General features: G+C 48.8%; 1 protein-coding gene across 2 annotated transcripts; it reads left to right on the top strand.

Annotated features, from left to right (window-relative positions):
• Positions 1-1,731: 1,731 nt before the first annotated feature.
• Positions 1,732-14,744, top strand: TBC1D21 (TBC1 domain family member 21; the record flags this gene model as incomplete). Of its 2 annotated transcripts, XM_079913523.1 has the most annotated exons (11): positions 1,732-1,791; positions 8,532-8,639; positions 8,778-8,881; positions 9,784-9,878; positions 10,396-10,506; positions 10,619-10,719; positions 11,614-11,710; positions 12,062-12,162; positions 13,441-13,557; positions 14,245-14,328; positions 14,712-14,744. In XM_079913523.1, 11 exons carry the CDS (start codon positions 1,732-1,734, stop codon positions 14,742-14,744), a joined length of 1,011 nt encoding a protein of 336 aa, XP_079769649.1. The 2 variants fall into 2 exon arrangements, with proteins under 2 accessions (XP_079769649.1, XP_079769650.1); XM_079913524.1 differs by lacking the exon at positions 8,532-8,639.
• Positions 14,745-15,359: the final 615 nt, after the last annotated feature.

Genomic DNA, 15,359 nt, shown 5'->3' with positions numbered 1-15,359 from the left:
TAATTTGGGGAAGGGTTATTATCTACAATTTGCAGATAAGGAGCCAGAGGTGAAAGGAAGTTCAGCAGATGACCTATGCCCATCATGTTCATTTTAGAAGCCACTTTGGATTTAGCACTCAGATTTTCCAACTCCCTGCCTGATCCTCAGCTTCTTAGGGCAACATTACAGTGAATGCTCAGCTGTCGACATTTGTTAATGTGGAAGAACAGAGGCATAGATAATCCCAAATGGTGAGTAATGTCCTCGCTATGCCTGCTGCTCCGGACATTTGCTTTGGAAGACTCAGAAGGAAGACATCCTGCTGTCAGAGGCTGCCCCGTCCTTATTCCACTCCTCCCCTACTCAAGGCCGCCCCACCTCCTGTCCATGCAGACCTAGGGGCAGCAGATCAAGGGGAAGAGGCTGTCACGCTTTCCTAGGTTGGGATGGAGTAGTGGAGAGAGGCAGAGAATAAAGCGTTTCGATTTAAAAGGCCTCCTGCAGTGCCACAAGCTAGCAGAACAGTAACAGTAAATGAGACAGTGAATTGTGTCCACTGAAGACTTCCATATGGACGCTGATTCACTATGTTAATAAGGATGTGCACGCCAGAGGTTGACTGTATTCTGATTTCATGGCTGGGGGATCCATGGTTCAGAATGGGGGAACATCCAGATTTGAGGTCAGAGTCCAAATTCCAGCTCCAAGCTCCTGATTCCAGTTTGGTTGGTCTAATTACTATCCTCTCCTAATGACTAAGGATGCTTTAGAGCCAGATGGCTTTAATGGCCGAGACCTGAGTAGAAATGCAAGCGACGCTTAAGGTGGAGAACTGGTGATGCTGGAGCCGAGAGGAGCCAGTCCTGATTCATTCAACAAATACTGAGCACCTACCAAGTGCCAGGAGGTGGGGTTGACACTGGGAGAGGAAAGCACAAGAATCAGACGTTGACCCTGGCCTAAAGGAACTCAGGGTAGTGGGGGAGATGGGGCATGTATAGAAATCTCTCTAATATATACAGAGAGGAAAGTAAGATGAGATTTAAGAGTTTCATTTACTCTTCAATTAACTTATTCATTCAGTCACTTGGGCACTGTATTTTGCGTTCTAGGTATAAAGATAAATGAAACTGATCTCTACCGCTTGAAGCTACCATCCAAATACCTAATCCGAGTCACCCAGGGAGTTTTTCAAAATACAGTTCCCCAGGTCCCCAGCCCAGACATTCTGATTCTGAGTCTCTGAAAGTGGCACCCAAGAAATCTGAAGTTCTCATTCTAGGTGTTCTCCAGGTTTCGGTACTAGTCCGGCGGGATAACAAGTGAAGGGAGCCCAGAGGAGGGAGATCCCGAGATAGAGAGAAAGGTTTCCTGGTTCACCTCTTCCAGGAAGCCCTCCCTGACCAGCCCAGCACCCCGATGTCCTCTGATCCCAACCCCCACTGCACATCCTGTAAGGGCTATAGTTTTCCTGGGTGACTGGGAGGTTTAGTCCCCTTGGTTCTTGGGTGTGTCTTAACCTCTAAAGCTGAGTGCTCCCATGTTCCAAGGTCTTTGTGATGAGGATTCCAGGGGCTTTGTGACACACAGTGGCTGGCTCTGTTCAAGCATGGGAGGTCAGAATAGGCCCAGTTCCTCCTGGGGATGCAACTCATAGGAAGATCACCTTCCCCTGCTTAATTAAAGCATCACTTAGGGCTCCAAGTGAGCTCTGGTCAGAGGCTGCTTTGAAGACAGCTAGCAGGGGCCATGACCACCCTCTCTCCTGAAAACAGCCTCTCTGCCAGGCAGTCGGCCTCCTTCATCCTGGTGGGTGTTCTTCGTCAGCTCTGAGGCCCTCCCTCCCCAACCTCTGGCTTACATTAGGACCATTTTCCCCTGTTGGGTAGGAAGGACTAGAGCCCTGAGCTGGCCTCGAAAATGGAGCAGGGTAGGTTAAACCTTGGTCTCACCATCATTACAGACAACAGGACTGAAAAACACAGGTTCGTTTTTACCCTTCTATCTAAGCCAGTGTTACTTTTTCCCCGTATGTGACATTCTAACTTTAATGAGTCTAGGTCTGCAAGTTGTCTTAAAGATGCTGATAAATTTTCCACGGTGCTTTTGCCAACAATTTTGGTATGCTGCCACCAGGTGGCAGTAATGCTTTTGTTAGTAGGCAGTTCCATGTCCGATTAATGATACACTATTCAATTGAATTCAGCCTCAGTCATAAAATTTTCTATACAGTATATTTTTCAAAATCATAGTAACTAATTATAATGACCTTAACCAATCTCAAGTCTCATTAATCATAGCGATTTAGAGAGTGATACATAAAAAAGCAGAAATGAAAAACAGGCCTCTCTCTCCCGGAGTTTTAAATGTTATTGCTCTATTGAAGATTATCACGAGGCCTTGATTTGAATTTTCTTTATACCTCTCTTCATTTATCTGAAGTTAGAGAAGGATAATAATAAAATAACAAACTGTCATATAGCATTTATTAGGTACAATGACTGTTCTAAATGCATTATTTATATTCAGTCTCATCATAACTCTATGAGGTGGATGAAGCTATTATCTTCACTTGGAGAAAATTGAGAAATGAGAAAATTGAGAAAAATTTCACAATGAGAAAATTGAGGCCTAGGGACTAAGCAACTTGCCTACGGACCCACAGCTAGTAAGTGGCAGAGCTGGTATTTAAACCCAAACTGCGGAGTCCATCTTCTAAATCAGTGATTCTCCAAGAGTGGTGCCTGAGTCTGCAGCATCAACATCAAATGTAAGAAATGCAGATTCTTGAACCCCAGATCTTCTGAACCAGAAACTCTGGGGATGGGGCCCATCGATCTGTGGTTTAACAAGCCCTCTGGGTGACTCTGACATGCAGCTAACTTTGAGAACCACTGTTGTTTTAAGCTATTTTTAAGATAACTATGCTATACTGATGATACACCCTCCACGCCTGGGTTACTAATAATCACCCAGATAACTTTCAAGTTGCACACATCCCCCCCAAGCTTTCTACTATCAATATGCCTGCCCTCCTTGGGCCACACCCTCTCCCCTTGGTAAGAATCACATGGTTACTGTTGGGAGTATGTCTTATCCCTCAGATGAACTCAGGCTTTATTGAGGGCTCTGTTGCTGTGAGTATTCAGAGGAACACAGCATCAAAAACCCTCATAGAAAGTTTTCCTTATCCTCCAGTGGCTTTCTTATTTTACTAACAATACTGGAGAAAATTCTTAAACCCAGTGATGCAGAGGGGGAAGGAGAGTAGAAAGATGTATGCCTGTAGCCAAGGCTGCTAGCAGATGTTAGAGAGGCTGAACCATTTAAGGCTCCCACTTCTGGACCCCTTTTCCAGAGGAAGCATGGCCAAGCTTTCCCCAGGTTTGCCCGTGGAGACCTTTAACCTGCTTAGGCACACCACAAAGGTGGGAGGAGATTTCCACACCTGCCCTACCTGGCAGTACCCTTCCCAGGGGACTAGGAAAGGCACTACTGCAGAGCTGAAGAGTACCCAGCACCTCGAGGACTACCAGGGTCTCCTCCTGGATGACTAGGTCATTGTACCCAGATTGTGGGCAGGGTGTTAATAGGTTGGCGGAGCAAGGAACGGAGGAATATAGGAGGATGAAGATGGATTTGAGTGGCCATTGAGATGACCACCTCCTTTACTTTGAAGGACCCCAGATACAGATTCTATTCACTTTATTATTTTTTTTGGCCGCGCTGCACTGCATGACGGATCTTAGGCATAGACAGGAGGTGTGGATGTAGGTGAAGAGAGGAAGGGGACTTCCTGTGGAAATTCCTACACACACACACCAATGTAGCCCTCTGCAGGTGGTCAGGCTTTTTGTGCTTGTCCTTTGCTTGCTAGCAAATGTCTTAAATGTTCTGGTGGGTGGCCCGTAGATTGCTCGGGTATGGGGAGATTCAGGGAAGTGGCTGCGCAGAGAGAAGTGGAGTTTGCTGGAAGGAGAAGTCAGTGGCTTTTTATAAACAAATTCAGCCATGGCAAAGTAGGCAGATGGCCAATTGTTGCAGGTAGAGGTTTAGTAATGCAAATTGTCCGAGCACTCAGCAGATGCCTTCTTGCGATGTTTCCGATTATCTCTGCCTTATTATGTTGATGCCGTATCTTTTATTATAGTGTTCTGTGCATAGTACTTTGATTACTTTGCCACTTTCATTGTGTCCAACCCTTTTTTCATAACTTTGTTCATCACTTATTTTTTAATCTTTCCATGGCATTTAATTTTAAGGTATGCCTTTTGTTAACAGCGTATGTAGGGCGTATAGTTTTTATTCAAACTGAAATTTCTTGTCTTTTACACTCCCTGGTGGCATGGCGTTGGGGTTAAGCACCCTGACTCTTGCAACAAACAGCTCAGGGTTCAAATCTCAGCTCTGATATTTACTGTACGACTTCAAATATACTAATTAACCCTCTAGGGCTCTGGTTCCCTAATATATAAAACAGTGTAACAACCTCTCCTACCTCATAGGTGGCTGTGAAGGTTAGAAGGTTGGTAAATATAAAGTGCTTAGACTATCATCAGTGCTTTTTAAATGTTTACAACTAATAAGGGAATTTAAGCATTTATTTCCATAATCAATTTCTTTGGATTTCTATCATTTTTATGCTTTATGCGTTTATTGATTCCTTGTTGTTTCCTGTATGGTTTGTTTTTATTTTTTAAAGTAAATTTGAGGGACTTCCCTCGTGGTCCAGCGGTTAAGACTCCGCGCTTCCACTGCAGGGGGCATGGTTCGATCCCTGGTGGGGGAATTAAGATCCTGCATGCCTAAGATCCAACATGCAGTGCAGCGCAGCCAAAAAAATAAAATAAAAAATAATAAAGTGAATTAAAAGGATAACGTTCTATTCCTATAAATCTCTAATTTTAAAAGTAAAAAATAAAACAATTTCTTCTGACACTATCCTTCAATCTAATAAAAAATTGAATTTGTAGTTAATAATCTTTCCACAAAGAATACTCCAGGCCTAGATGGCTTCACTGGTGAGTTATACCAAATTCTGAAGAAAGAAATAATACTAACTCTATACAAACTATTCTAAAAAATTGAAAAGCCGGAATACATCCCTACTTATTCTATGAGGTCAACATTACCCTGATGCCAAAATCAAAGACATTACAAGAAAACAAAATTATAGACCAATATCTCTCATGAACAATGATGCAAAAATCCTAAATAAAACTGTAGTAAATAATAGCCAATGATGTCTAAAAAGGATAATACAGGGGCTTCCCTGGTGGCACAGTGGATAAGAATCTGCCTTCCAATGCAGGGGACACAGGTTCGAATCCTGGTTCGGAAGATCCCACATGCCATAGAGCAACTAAGCCCGTGCGTCACAACTACTGAGCCTGTGCTCAAGAGCCCGTGCTCTGCAACAAGAGAAGCCACCGCAATGAGAAGCCCACGTACCACAACGAAGAGTAGCCCCCGCTTGCCACAACTAGAGAAAGCCCGCGCTCAGCAACAAAGACCCAACACAGCAAAAAATAAATTAAATTAAAATTAATTAAAATTTAAAAAATTAAAAGGATAATACATCACCAGCGCGGTTTATCCAAGGAATGATTTAACATTCAGAATAATTCAATATAATTTACCATTTTAGCAAACTGCAGAAAGAAAAACCATATGATCATCTCAGTAAATGCAGAACATCCCTGATAAAAACTCTCAGCAAATTAGGAAGAGAAGGGAACTTCCTCAACCTGATAAAGGGCATCTACCAAAAGCCTATGGTTAACATCATACACAATCATGAAAGCCTGAATGCTTTTCCTCTAAGATTAGGAACAAAGCAAAGATGTCTGCTCTCACCACTTTTATTCGACATTGCCCTTGAAGTTCTAGCCAGTGCATAAAACATGAAAAAGAAATAAAAGGCATCCAGCCTGGAAAGGAAGAAGTGAAACTGCCTTTATTCACAGATAACATGATCATCTATGTCAGGGTTAGCAAACTTTTTCTGTAAAGGTCAAGATAGTAAGTACTTTAGTCTTTGTGTGCCATACATCTCTGTTGTAACTACTTAACTCTGCCATTGTAGCATGAAAGCAGCCATAGACAACAAATGAGTGAATGGGCATGGCTGTGTGCCAATAAAACTTTATTTAAAAAAACAGATTAGATGCCTGATTTGGCCCATGGGTTGTAGATTGCTGATCATTGGCCTATGTAACAAATCCTATGGATACACCAAAAAAGCTACTAGGACTAATAAGTGAGGTTAGCAAGGTCGTAGGATACAAGATCAATATATAAAAATCCACTGTATCTGTATATACTAGCAATGAAGAGTTGGAAGTTGAAAGTTTAAAAATAACACTTTTACAGTAGCATCCCCCAAAATGGGACATTTAGGGATAAATCTGACAAAATACATGAATAACCTACACGCCAAAAACCACAAAACATTGCTGAAAGAAATTAAAGAAGACCTAAATAAATGCAGAAATATACTGTGTTCATGGGTCAGAAGATTCAATAGCGTTATCAATTTTCCCAAATTGATCTATAGGTTCAATGCAATCCCCATCAAAATCACAACTGTCTTTACTGTAGAAATTGAGCGGGAGAGGCCACAGCAGTGAGAGGCCTGCGTACCACAAAAAGAAAAAAAAAAAAAGAAATGTATTGTAGAAATTGATCAATTGACTAAAATTCATGAGGAAATGTATTCCTAAAGTTCATGCACTCCCTTTTACAATTAAGGATCCCAGGACACAGCCCAGCTCTGCCTGTTCCCTTCTGCTTCCTGCTGAGTGTTGCAGTCTCTGAGTATAGGTTGGGAGATCATGATGGCTGTCAGGGGGGCAGAAGCCTGGCTCTGCTCAGCTCAGGTGACAGTGCCTATGCAGTCGGGACATGGCATCAGGGCAGACCCTGCTTCTCAAGGTTAGGCGAAGGCCAAGATTTTTTGTACCTTCTAGGGCCCATATGTCCTATTTTGGTTCAGAAGATGGAACATGTATGAGTCATTAAAGTGCACTGCTCAATCCATCCCAATAGAACATGGAGCTAGTGGAAATTATCCCCAATTTGGGCCTGTGGGCTCTAATTTTTAATTTCCAGGGCTGTTTTACTTCTAACACCTTTCTACACATGTGGTCAGTGGACCAGCCTCAGCAATCCCCTGGGAGCTTGTTAGAAATGTGTCATCTTGGGCCCCACTCCAAACCTTCTGAGTTAAAAACTGCGTTTAAAGAAGATCCTCGGGTGACTCGTAAGCAAATGTAAATTTGAGTCACACATGTGCACATTCAGGTATATATTAATGGGAAGTTGGGAGTTATACACATCAGATATGTCTAGTCACCTGCCAAGCTCTGTCCATCACCACACTTTCAAGTCTGCTATGTGGCATTTCAAGATATTCTCTCCAATACAAGACTCCTAGGAATCTTCCCCTGTTCCAACAGGAATTCAACTCCTAATTATTGTTTTATGAGCATTTTAAATTACTTTGTATGCATTGCACTCACTTTCCCCACACACACACACACACACACACACACACACACACACACACACACACACACACACACACATACACCCCTGATGTAAACCAGAAACCATTCCTTATGATGCATTGTTCTGCTCTTTTAGGAAAGCTAAAATGGAGCTCCTGGCTCTGTTTAATTAGTGCTTGTTTTATATTTTTCCATTATCAAAGCAGTATATATTATTATAGAAAAGTTTGAAAATATAAGAAAAAGGGGAAAATTACTTATAATCCTATCACTCAAAGATAATCACTGTTTTGTTTTTAGGTGGGTTTTCTCAGGGTTTTTTTCTAACAGGATTTTTTTTTTTTTTTTTTTGCGGTACGCGGGCCTCTCACTGTTGTGGCCTCTCCCGCTGCGGAGCACAGACTCCGGATGTGCGCAGGCTCAGCAACCATGGCCCACGGGCCCAGCCGCTCCTCGGCATGTGGGATCCTCCCGGACCGGGGCACGAACCCGTGTCCCCTGCATCGGCAGGCGGACCCTCAACCACTGCGCCACCAGGGAAGCCCCCTAACAGGATTTTTATAGTGGTTAATTCGCTCTAAGACTATACAATGTGAAGCTTTTATAATATGTAACAGATGTATGGAGTATGGTACACAGAGAGAGTAGATACTGAATACACAGTTTTGTTTTCTGCTTTTTGTCCGTTAACATTTGTATTTTCTCAGATTATTATTCTTTCCTTGTAAGCATCAATTTAAATGCCTCACAATATTCCATTAAGCATATAAACCATAGTTTACTTAACTATTCCCTTATTGCACAACAGTTAGAGAGTGCTCGCATTTTTCATTTTGGTAAGTAGTGTGCAATGAAAATGACTGTGCATACAGCATTTTTCTATATATTTTCAGTAATTTCCTCAGGATAAATTTCCAGAAGTGAGTCAGAGGCTGTGAACTTTGATTCACATTGCAAAATCCAGAGTATATCACTTAAAAATCACACTTAAAGAAAAGCCAAAGGTTCCTAACAGAGGGCTGAGGTGGTTGTCCTTGGCAGGTGAAGAGAAAACCACCCATTGACAAGACGGAATGGGATGGCTTCTTTGACGAGAACGGTCACTTGGCCAAGTCACGAGACTCCATTTGTGTTAACATCCTGGAAAGGGTATGGTCCTCAGCTACCCTTGGCCTCACCCCGGAACTGGGGGACATGGGCAGGCAAGGGGACAAGCATGGCATTGGGAGGGGCCCTTTTGGCAAGCATCTGGAAGGCCCACGACCTCTCACCTCCACCCCTCCCCAGGGTCTGCACCCCTTCGTGAGGACGGAAGCCTGGAAATTCCTTACGGGCTACTACTCATGGCAGAGTTCCCAGGATGAGCGGCTCATGGTGGACAGCACAAGGAGGTAGAACGTTCCAGATCCTGTCAGGGGAGGGTGGCTGGCGGTGCAGGTGGGAGGGGGTGCCCACCCCAGCCTGGTAGGTTCAGGCTTCTTCCTTCAAATGGACTTCTCTTTCCAAGAGACAAAATCCCCACGGCTCTGCCGACTCGGGGCCCACATTCAGGGGGCATCGGTACCTTCCCCCATCCCCACTCCCGACCCCGCACCCCAGCCCGGCCATGTTTACCAGTCCTCACTCTGCTGACTTAAGCTGGATCCCAGCACCTCCCAGCTGTCCTCCCCACACCGCCCAGCTCAGCCCAGCCCAGCCATCCCTAGACCTGTGCAGCCTTCTTGAGGTGGAGAAAATTCAGTTAAAGATTTAACTTTAACACAGTATTTAACTGAAGATCCTTCGATTAAATACACCTGCAAAGACCCTTTTCCCAAATAAGGTCATATTCACAGGTTCCAGGGGTTAGGGCATGGACTTCCCTTTGGGGGTCACCATTCAACCCACGACACCACCTAAGCTCGTTCTAATGATGGGCACAAAACACTGCTTCAACCAGTCCTTCTAATTCTGAGGCATAGGTGCTAGTGTTAGCCCCATTCTACAGACAAGGAAACTGAGGCTTAGGGAGGGCTGGTGATATCCCCAAGTCTTGACCCTAGTGGCAGACACCCAGTACTTAAGTTGTAATCCAGGATTCAGGTGCAGTGGTCAGACTGCAGAGCCAGAGGTTAAACCTGTCACCCCGCTGCACTCCAGGCAGACATCAGATGATGGTTAGGGCTGGCAGAGGCGGGGAGAGGGGAGGCAGCACAGGTAGCAGGCACTGCCTGGGTGAGGGCACTGCTCAGGGTTACCCCGACTGGCCTGGAAGGGAAGGCTGCCTCGTTCAGCCTCAGTTCCGTTCTCACAGGAAGAACTACAAGGCCTTATGCCAGATGTACGAGAAGATTCAGCCCCTTCTGGAAAACCTGCACCGGAACTTCATAGAGACTCGGAATAACATCGGTGAGCCAAGGAGGGTGGGCTGTGCTGGGCAGAGGGGAGGGTTGGAGGTCATCCCTGCACCACTTCAGTCACATCTGTGCGCTGGTTCCTGGGAGCTGCCTTGACATATGCCAGGAATTTTGCCAGCTAAACCTCGGTTAGTCTGTCCGCCTGGCTCTACTGGCTGCCCCTAGATGCCCAGCACTCTGTATCCCTGGGTGTATGTTGTTTCTGCTGTTTGTCTACATCTCTTCCCGCCTTGGCCTTGAACTAGATTGAATTAGTTCAATGGGGGGGTGGGGGGGTGGGACATCCCTGGCAAAGGGTACAGCCTGGTCAAAGATTTGGAGGTGGGAAAAAGCCCAGGCAGCTCAGGTTGTGGTGAGAGGCAAAGCCTGGTGGACTGATGTACCTTTTTCATGGCCCCCTTCCCAGGATGTCCTGGGTCCTAGCCTCTTGGAATGAGGGGAATAAACTCACCCATGGACCTTCTGCTGGAGGTGATCTGGTGCCTCACCATCCCTTGCCCCCCACCTAGCATACGACATCCAGAAACTCTATGACAAAGACCCCCTGGGCAATGTCCTTATTGATAAGAAGAGGCTGGAGAAGATTCTGCTCCTGAGTTACGTCTGCAACACCCAGGCAGGTGCGCCAGAGGGCTGGGTCTCCCTTCAGCCCCCTCTTCTCAACCCCTTCCTGGGATAAGGCCGGTCCAAGCCCAGGCTCCGCCCCTCCTCACTAGCTCCCCTCCACCCCAGAGTACCAGCAGGGCTTCCATGAGATGGTGATGCTTTTCCAGCTGATGGTGGAACATGACCATGAGACCTTCTGGCTTTTCCAGTTCTTCCTGCAGAAAACGGTGAGAGCTGAGCCTGGCTTAGGGACCACCCCCATTCCTCAAACGACCCCTTGAGGTTCGGCAGGCACTGGCAGCCCCAGCCATTTCCTCCAGCCCTGAAGCAGCCCTCTGGGTCCCAGAGGAGCTTCTCCCATGGAAAGACAATGCCAGCCCCGGTGGGGTGTGTTCTGGTTGGGGGGTGGCAAGCATTGGAACTGAGAAGGTGGGTAATGATGCTCTGGGTCCAGCTCTTGTCAAACCTTGAAAGGTTTGGCAAGGCCCAGTGAGGCCCACCTTTCTCCGGGCATTACCCTCCCAAAACATGGCTCTGCTCCTGCAGATCCTCCACGGCTCCCCACAGCCTCCAGAATAAAATCCAGAAACCGCAGCCAGACATTCAAGGTTCTGTCTTCAGTCTTGTCTCCCACAGTTACCTTCACATGACCTGCATCCGGCCCCCCAGGGCGCCCCCCACACTGTGAGGTGGAGGGCTTTTGAAGGTGCTGCCCCCCATTACTCCCTTTCTGGAAAACCTTTCCTCATGAGCTGTGAGAAGCTACCCAGAACCCACCCCCATCCCTCTCTCCATCCCTGCAACAATGTGCACACTGCTCTTTCCTTGTCCTGATTGGTCCAGACCCATGGCATGTGTCTGGAGGAATAACTGGTCTCACTGCATTGTGAGCCACTCCTGAGACATCTCCACATGCCCACCATACACACACACACACACCAGACACAGACATGATGTGTGTTTGCAAACACACATACACTGACACTCAGACTCACACAGAGACACGTGCCCGGCCCAGAGCCAGACACGCACAGGGCCTCCAGAATTGGGGAGCTGATGAAGCAAGACTGACTCTTCTGATGCTTTCAAGGGGTTCCCTCCCTCCCACCCATCTTCCCCAGGAGCACAGCTGTGTCATCAACATCGGGGTGGGCAAGAACCTCGACATGCTCAACAACGTGATCAACTTCCTGGACCCCGTGTTTGCTGAGCACTTAAGTGAGTGCGCCCCTCTGCCATCTTACACGTCCTCCAACCAGAGCAGGCGTGGGAGGGGGCCGGGACACAGTCCAAGGCAGTGGCGCCCAATCATGTGAGAGGGAGCAAGGTCATTTGGTCTTTTCTTTGGGCCCCAGCGAGAGGGTTCATCTGGATGGGGTTGAAATCTGGACAGTTGAAAATCCACCCCAAACAGTCTCCAAGGGCAGATGGAAAAGTGACAGCCCAGGTCTTTGTATTTTCCAGCGTGTTTATGTGCTCAGTTGTTTGGCCTCATCTGTCTGTCTTTGCTTTATCTCCTGTTCCCCTGACCATGGCCCCCTGGCTGGCACCCTGCTTCTCTCCCCACAGAAGGGAAGGGTGCGGGGGCCGTGCAGTCCCTCTTCCCCTGGTTCTGCCTCTACTTTCAACGTGCCTTCAAGTCCTTCGACGACGTCTGGAGGCTCTGGGAGGTGAGGCGCTCCTCTGGGGCAGAGGATAGACCCTACCCCTAGGGCAGGCGGCAGGGAAGCCCTTTTCCTTGCCTCCCTTGATTGCTGGCTTTGGATGGAGTTCACTGGGATATATTGGGCCACTGAGCCTGCTTCCGCCCTGTTGGGAGATGACAGAGCATCAGTTGGTCCATCTGTTCATCTAATCCCACCACTGTACCTTCTCAGGGCAGCGCAGGCAGGAGGGGCCTCGCGGCCTGTGCGGTGGAAGCCTGGCCTGCGTTCAGCTTCCCTGCCACCTTGCCTGTGCAAGGGGCCTCACTCTGCTCTCACTTTCCCAGCCACCTCTTCCTCGGCCTTCCCCTCCACCTGAGCACCCACTTCTTCTGAGCCCTGACTTCTGGAGAAGAAGGGGCCCCCAGGGACAGGTCGCACCTGCAGTTATTTGACCCTAGTCTCCGGGGCATCAGCAGATGAACCTCCCCGGGAACAGGCCCACCGCCCATCACTGCCCTGCCCAGTGGCTGCCACTGCCTGCAGGATCCGGCCCACCGCTCAGCCTGACATTCAGTGCCTCAGAAATCAACTCCCCCCACCTCACCCCTCCCTCCTGGCCTGCCGGTCTCCATGCTCAAGTCCATGACCACTGCCAGGCCTTTGGTGACACCCCTGGATTGTTGACTTTCCATCAACTGTTGCTTTGCCAAAGCTCCACTCAAATGCTACAGAGAGGGCTTCCCTGGTGGCGCAGTGGTTGAGAGTCCGCCTGCCGATGCAGGGGACACGGGTTCGTGCCCCGGTCCGGGAAGATCCCACATGCCGCAGAGCGGCTGGGCCCGTGAGCCATGGCCGCTGAGCCTGCGCGTCCGGAGCCTGTGCTCCGCAGCGGGAGAGGCCACAACAGTGAGAGGCCCGCGTACCGCAAAAAAAAAAAAAAAAAAAAAAAAATGCTACAGAGAGTTACCCAGTCATTCTTGGCATTCTCCCTCTCTCTCTCTCCCTCTTCCACCTTCTGTCTTGCTCCCTCCCTCCTTCCCTTCTTCCCTCTCTCATTCTCTCTCCCTCCTCCCGCCCTCTCTCTAGTGAATTCCCTGAAGGCTTTTTCCCTGAGTCCCCCAACAGAAGCACCATGCCTAGAACCCCAGAGGTTGAATGAACGAATGACTGAATGAATGAGCACGTCGGCAGCAAGGCCCAGACATGATGGACGGGGCCACGTGGCTGGTGGGTACCGCACCATCCCATAGGCGTCTGCGGTGTCAGGCCACAGGCCAGGCTGAGGCTCGCCCACCTCTGCAGGTCCTGCTGACGGGAAAGCCCTGCAGGAACTTCCAGGTGCTGGTGGCCTACAGCATGCTGCAGATGGTGCGCACGCAGGTGCTGCAGGAGAGCATGACGGGCGACGACATCCTCCTGGTGAGAGCACCCTCGGGCCCGGCCCGGCCCCACCGGCTCCTGGAGGCCCGCGACACCCACGCCATCCCTGGGGAAGGCCCCTGGGTCGGGGGCCCTGGACTCCAGCAGCCCCTTTGCCCCTGGGCAGGAATAGTGACGAGACTGACGTACCCCGAAGACTGTGCTGCATGCTTTTAGAGACCAGCTTGTTTAAGCCTCATGACACGCCTGGCACAGAGGGGCCATAACGCTCATCGTCATCATCACCCGTGTTCAGCAAATGGGGAAACTGAGGCCCTGAACAGTTCTTAAGCTTTAGGCTTGACAGACTGACAGTGAACTCTTTGGCCCTAGGGTCCTCCTGTGACAAAAGACCTGGAATTTTCCAACAATTCTAAAAAGCAGCGGAAGGCTTTGTCAAAAACATCTTAGAGAGCACCCCAATCAAAAAATGAGTCATCCTAGAAGCCCATGCGACGCTCGGTGGAACCCCAGGACTCCCTAGAGCCCAGAATGAAAACTGTATTTACCATCTTCCCAACAGAGAAAATTCCATTGGTACAATTTCAGGCAGTGTGCCAAGCTGGTGGGGGGGGAGATCAGCTGGCCCCAGTGACTGCCGTGAGCAGCGGTCTTGTCCCCTTGAAGCGTCAGGTCGCTGCCTGTGCCCGGGGAGACCTGATTCCGCCCCACCTTCTCCCGGCACAGGCGTGCAACAACCTCATAGACCTTGATGTTGCTGAGCTGGTCTCTGCTGCCTGCACAGCCTACGCGGAGCTCGTCCAAAAGGATGTAAGTTACCCCGATTACTTGTCCTCCTTCCCTTCCTCCTCCAAGAAGCCCTCCCCAGTCTCCCAAGCCCAGCCCATGGCAGGTGTATTCAACTTCAGGGACACAGCTTGTGCTATGTTCTCTGCCACCAACCCACAGGGCTTGCTCTGCATGGACTGCTTACAGGTTTGCCTGTGTAACTCCTGCCTCCCCAAGTAGATAGACTGTGCTTCCCGAGAACATGGCCCTCTTCCCTCGTTCCCTGCGTCCATCCCGGCAGATCTGGGCACAGGGCGGGGCATCCAGGGGCTCAGGAGAATGTCACTGGCTGAATGAAGCGAAGAATGAGAGCGACAGACCAATGTCTGTCTGCCTCTACCTGCCGGAACCTTCCTCTCCCCCAGTTTCCTCAGCCATTAAAGGATTTCTTTCTCTGAGGATACTCACAAGGAACAGACGCCCTCAACAGACAGAATGAGGTGGCGCTTCAGCCGCGAGGTCAGGATCAAGTCCGATGGGGCGTTCGGGTGAGGGTGTACGTAATACAGCTGTGACAGCAACAGCCTCCTGGAGTCATGGTTCATGGTAAGCAGTGTGTTTCCCGGGGGGGCGCATAAGAGCAGAGACAGGATTGTTTAACGAGACGAGAGATTGCGAGGGCTAGAGAGAGGGCACACACTGGGAGGAGACTGTGCTGGTCGGCCATCCCTCAGTGGCTGAGGGCTTTCCAAGGCTGCAGTGGTTCTGCACCAGGAAACAAATGGTTGAGGGTATAACCGACCTTGAGAGCCGGCCGCCTCCTGTGGAAGAAATGGACGTGTCTAACAGGCTTGCTCCATCCCTGGTCCAGAGAGGAGGGCCCAACCCCCTGGCTCCCCTTACTCCCAAGGTACCAGTCTCACGTGACATTGTTTTTCCAGAGCCTCCCCAGCAAACTGTGGAAGGTCACAGCCCTAATCTCTGGCTAGCAAGCGACTCCTCTCTTGGTTTCAAAGCCCCCTCACAATTGCACCTTCATTTCTCAGCCTGGATGCCGCCTCAAACTAAACTCT

This window comes from Stenella coeruleoalba, assembly GCF_951394435.1.
Source record: "Stenella coeruleoalba genome assembly, chromosome: 2".
Classification (NCBI taxonomy): domain Eukaryota; kingdom Metazoa; phylum Chordata; class Mammalia; order Artiodactyla; family Delphinidae; genus Stenella; species Stenella coeruleoalba.
The sequence above is the reverse complement of the archived record's forward strand: the minus strand, read 5'-3'. Positions and strand labels throughout refer to the sequence as shown.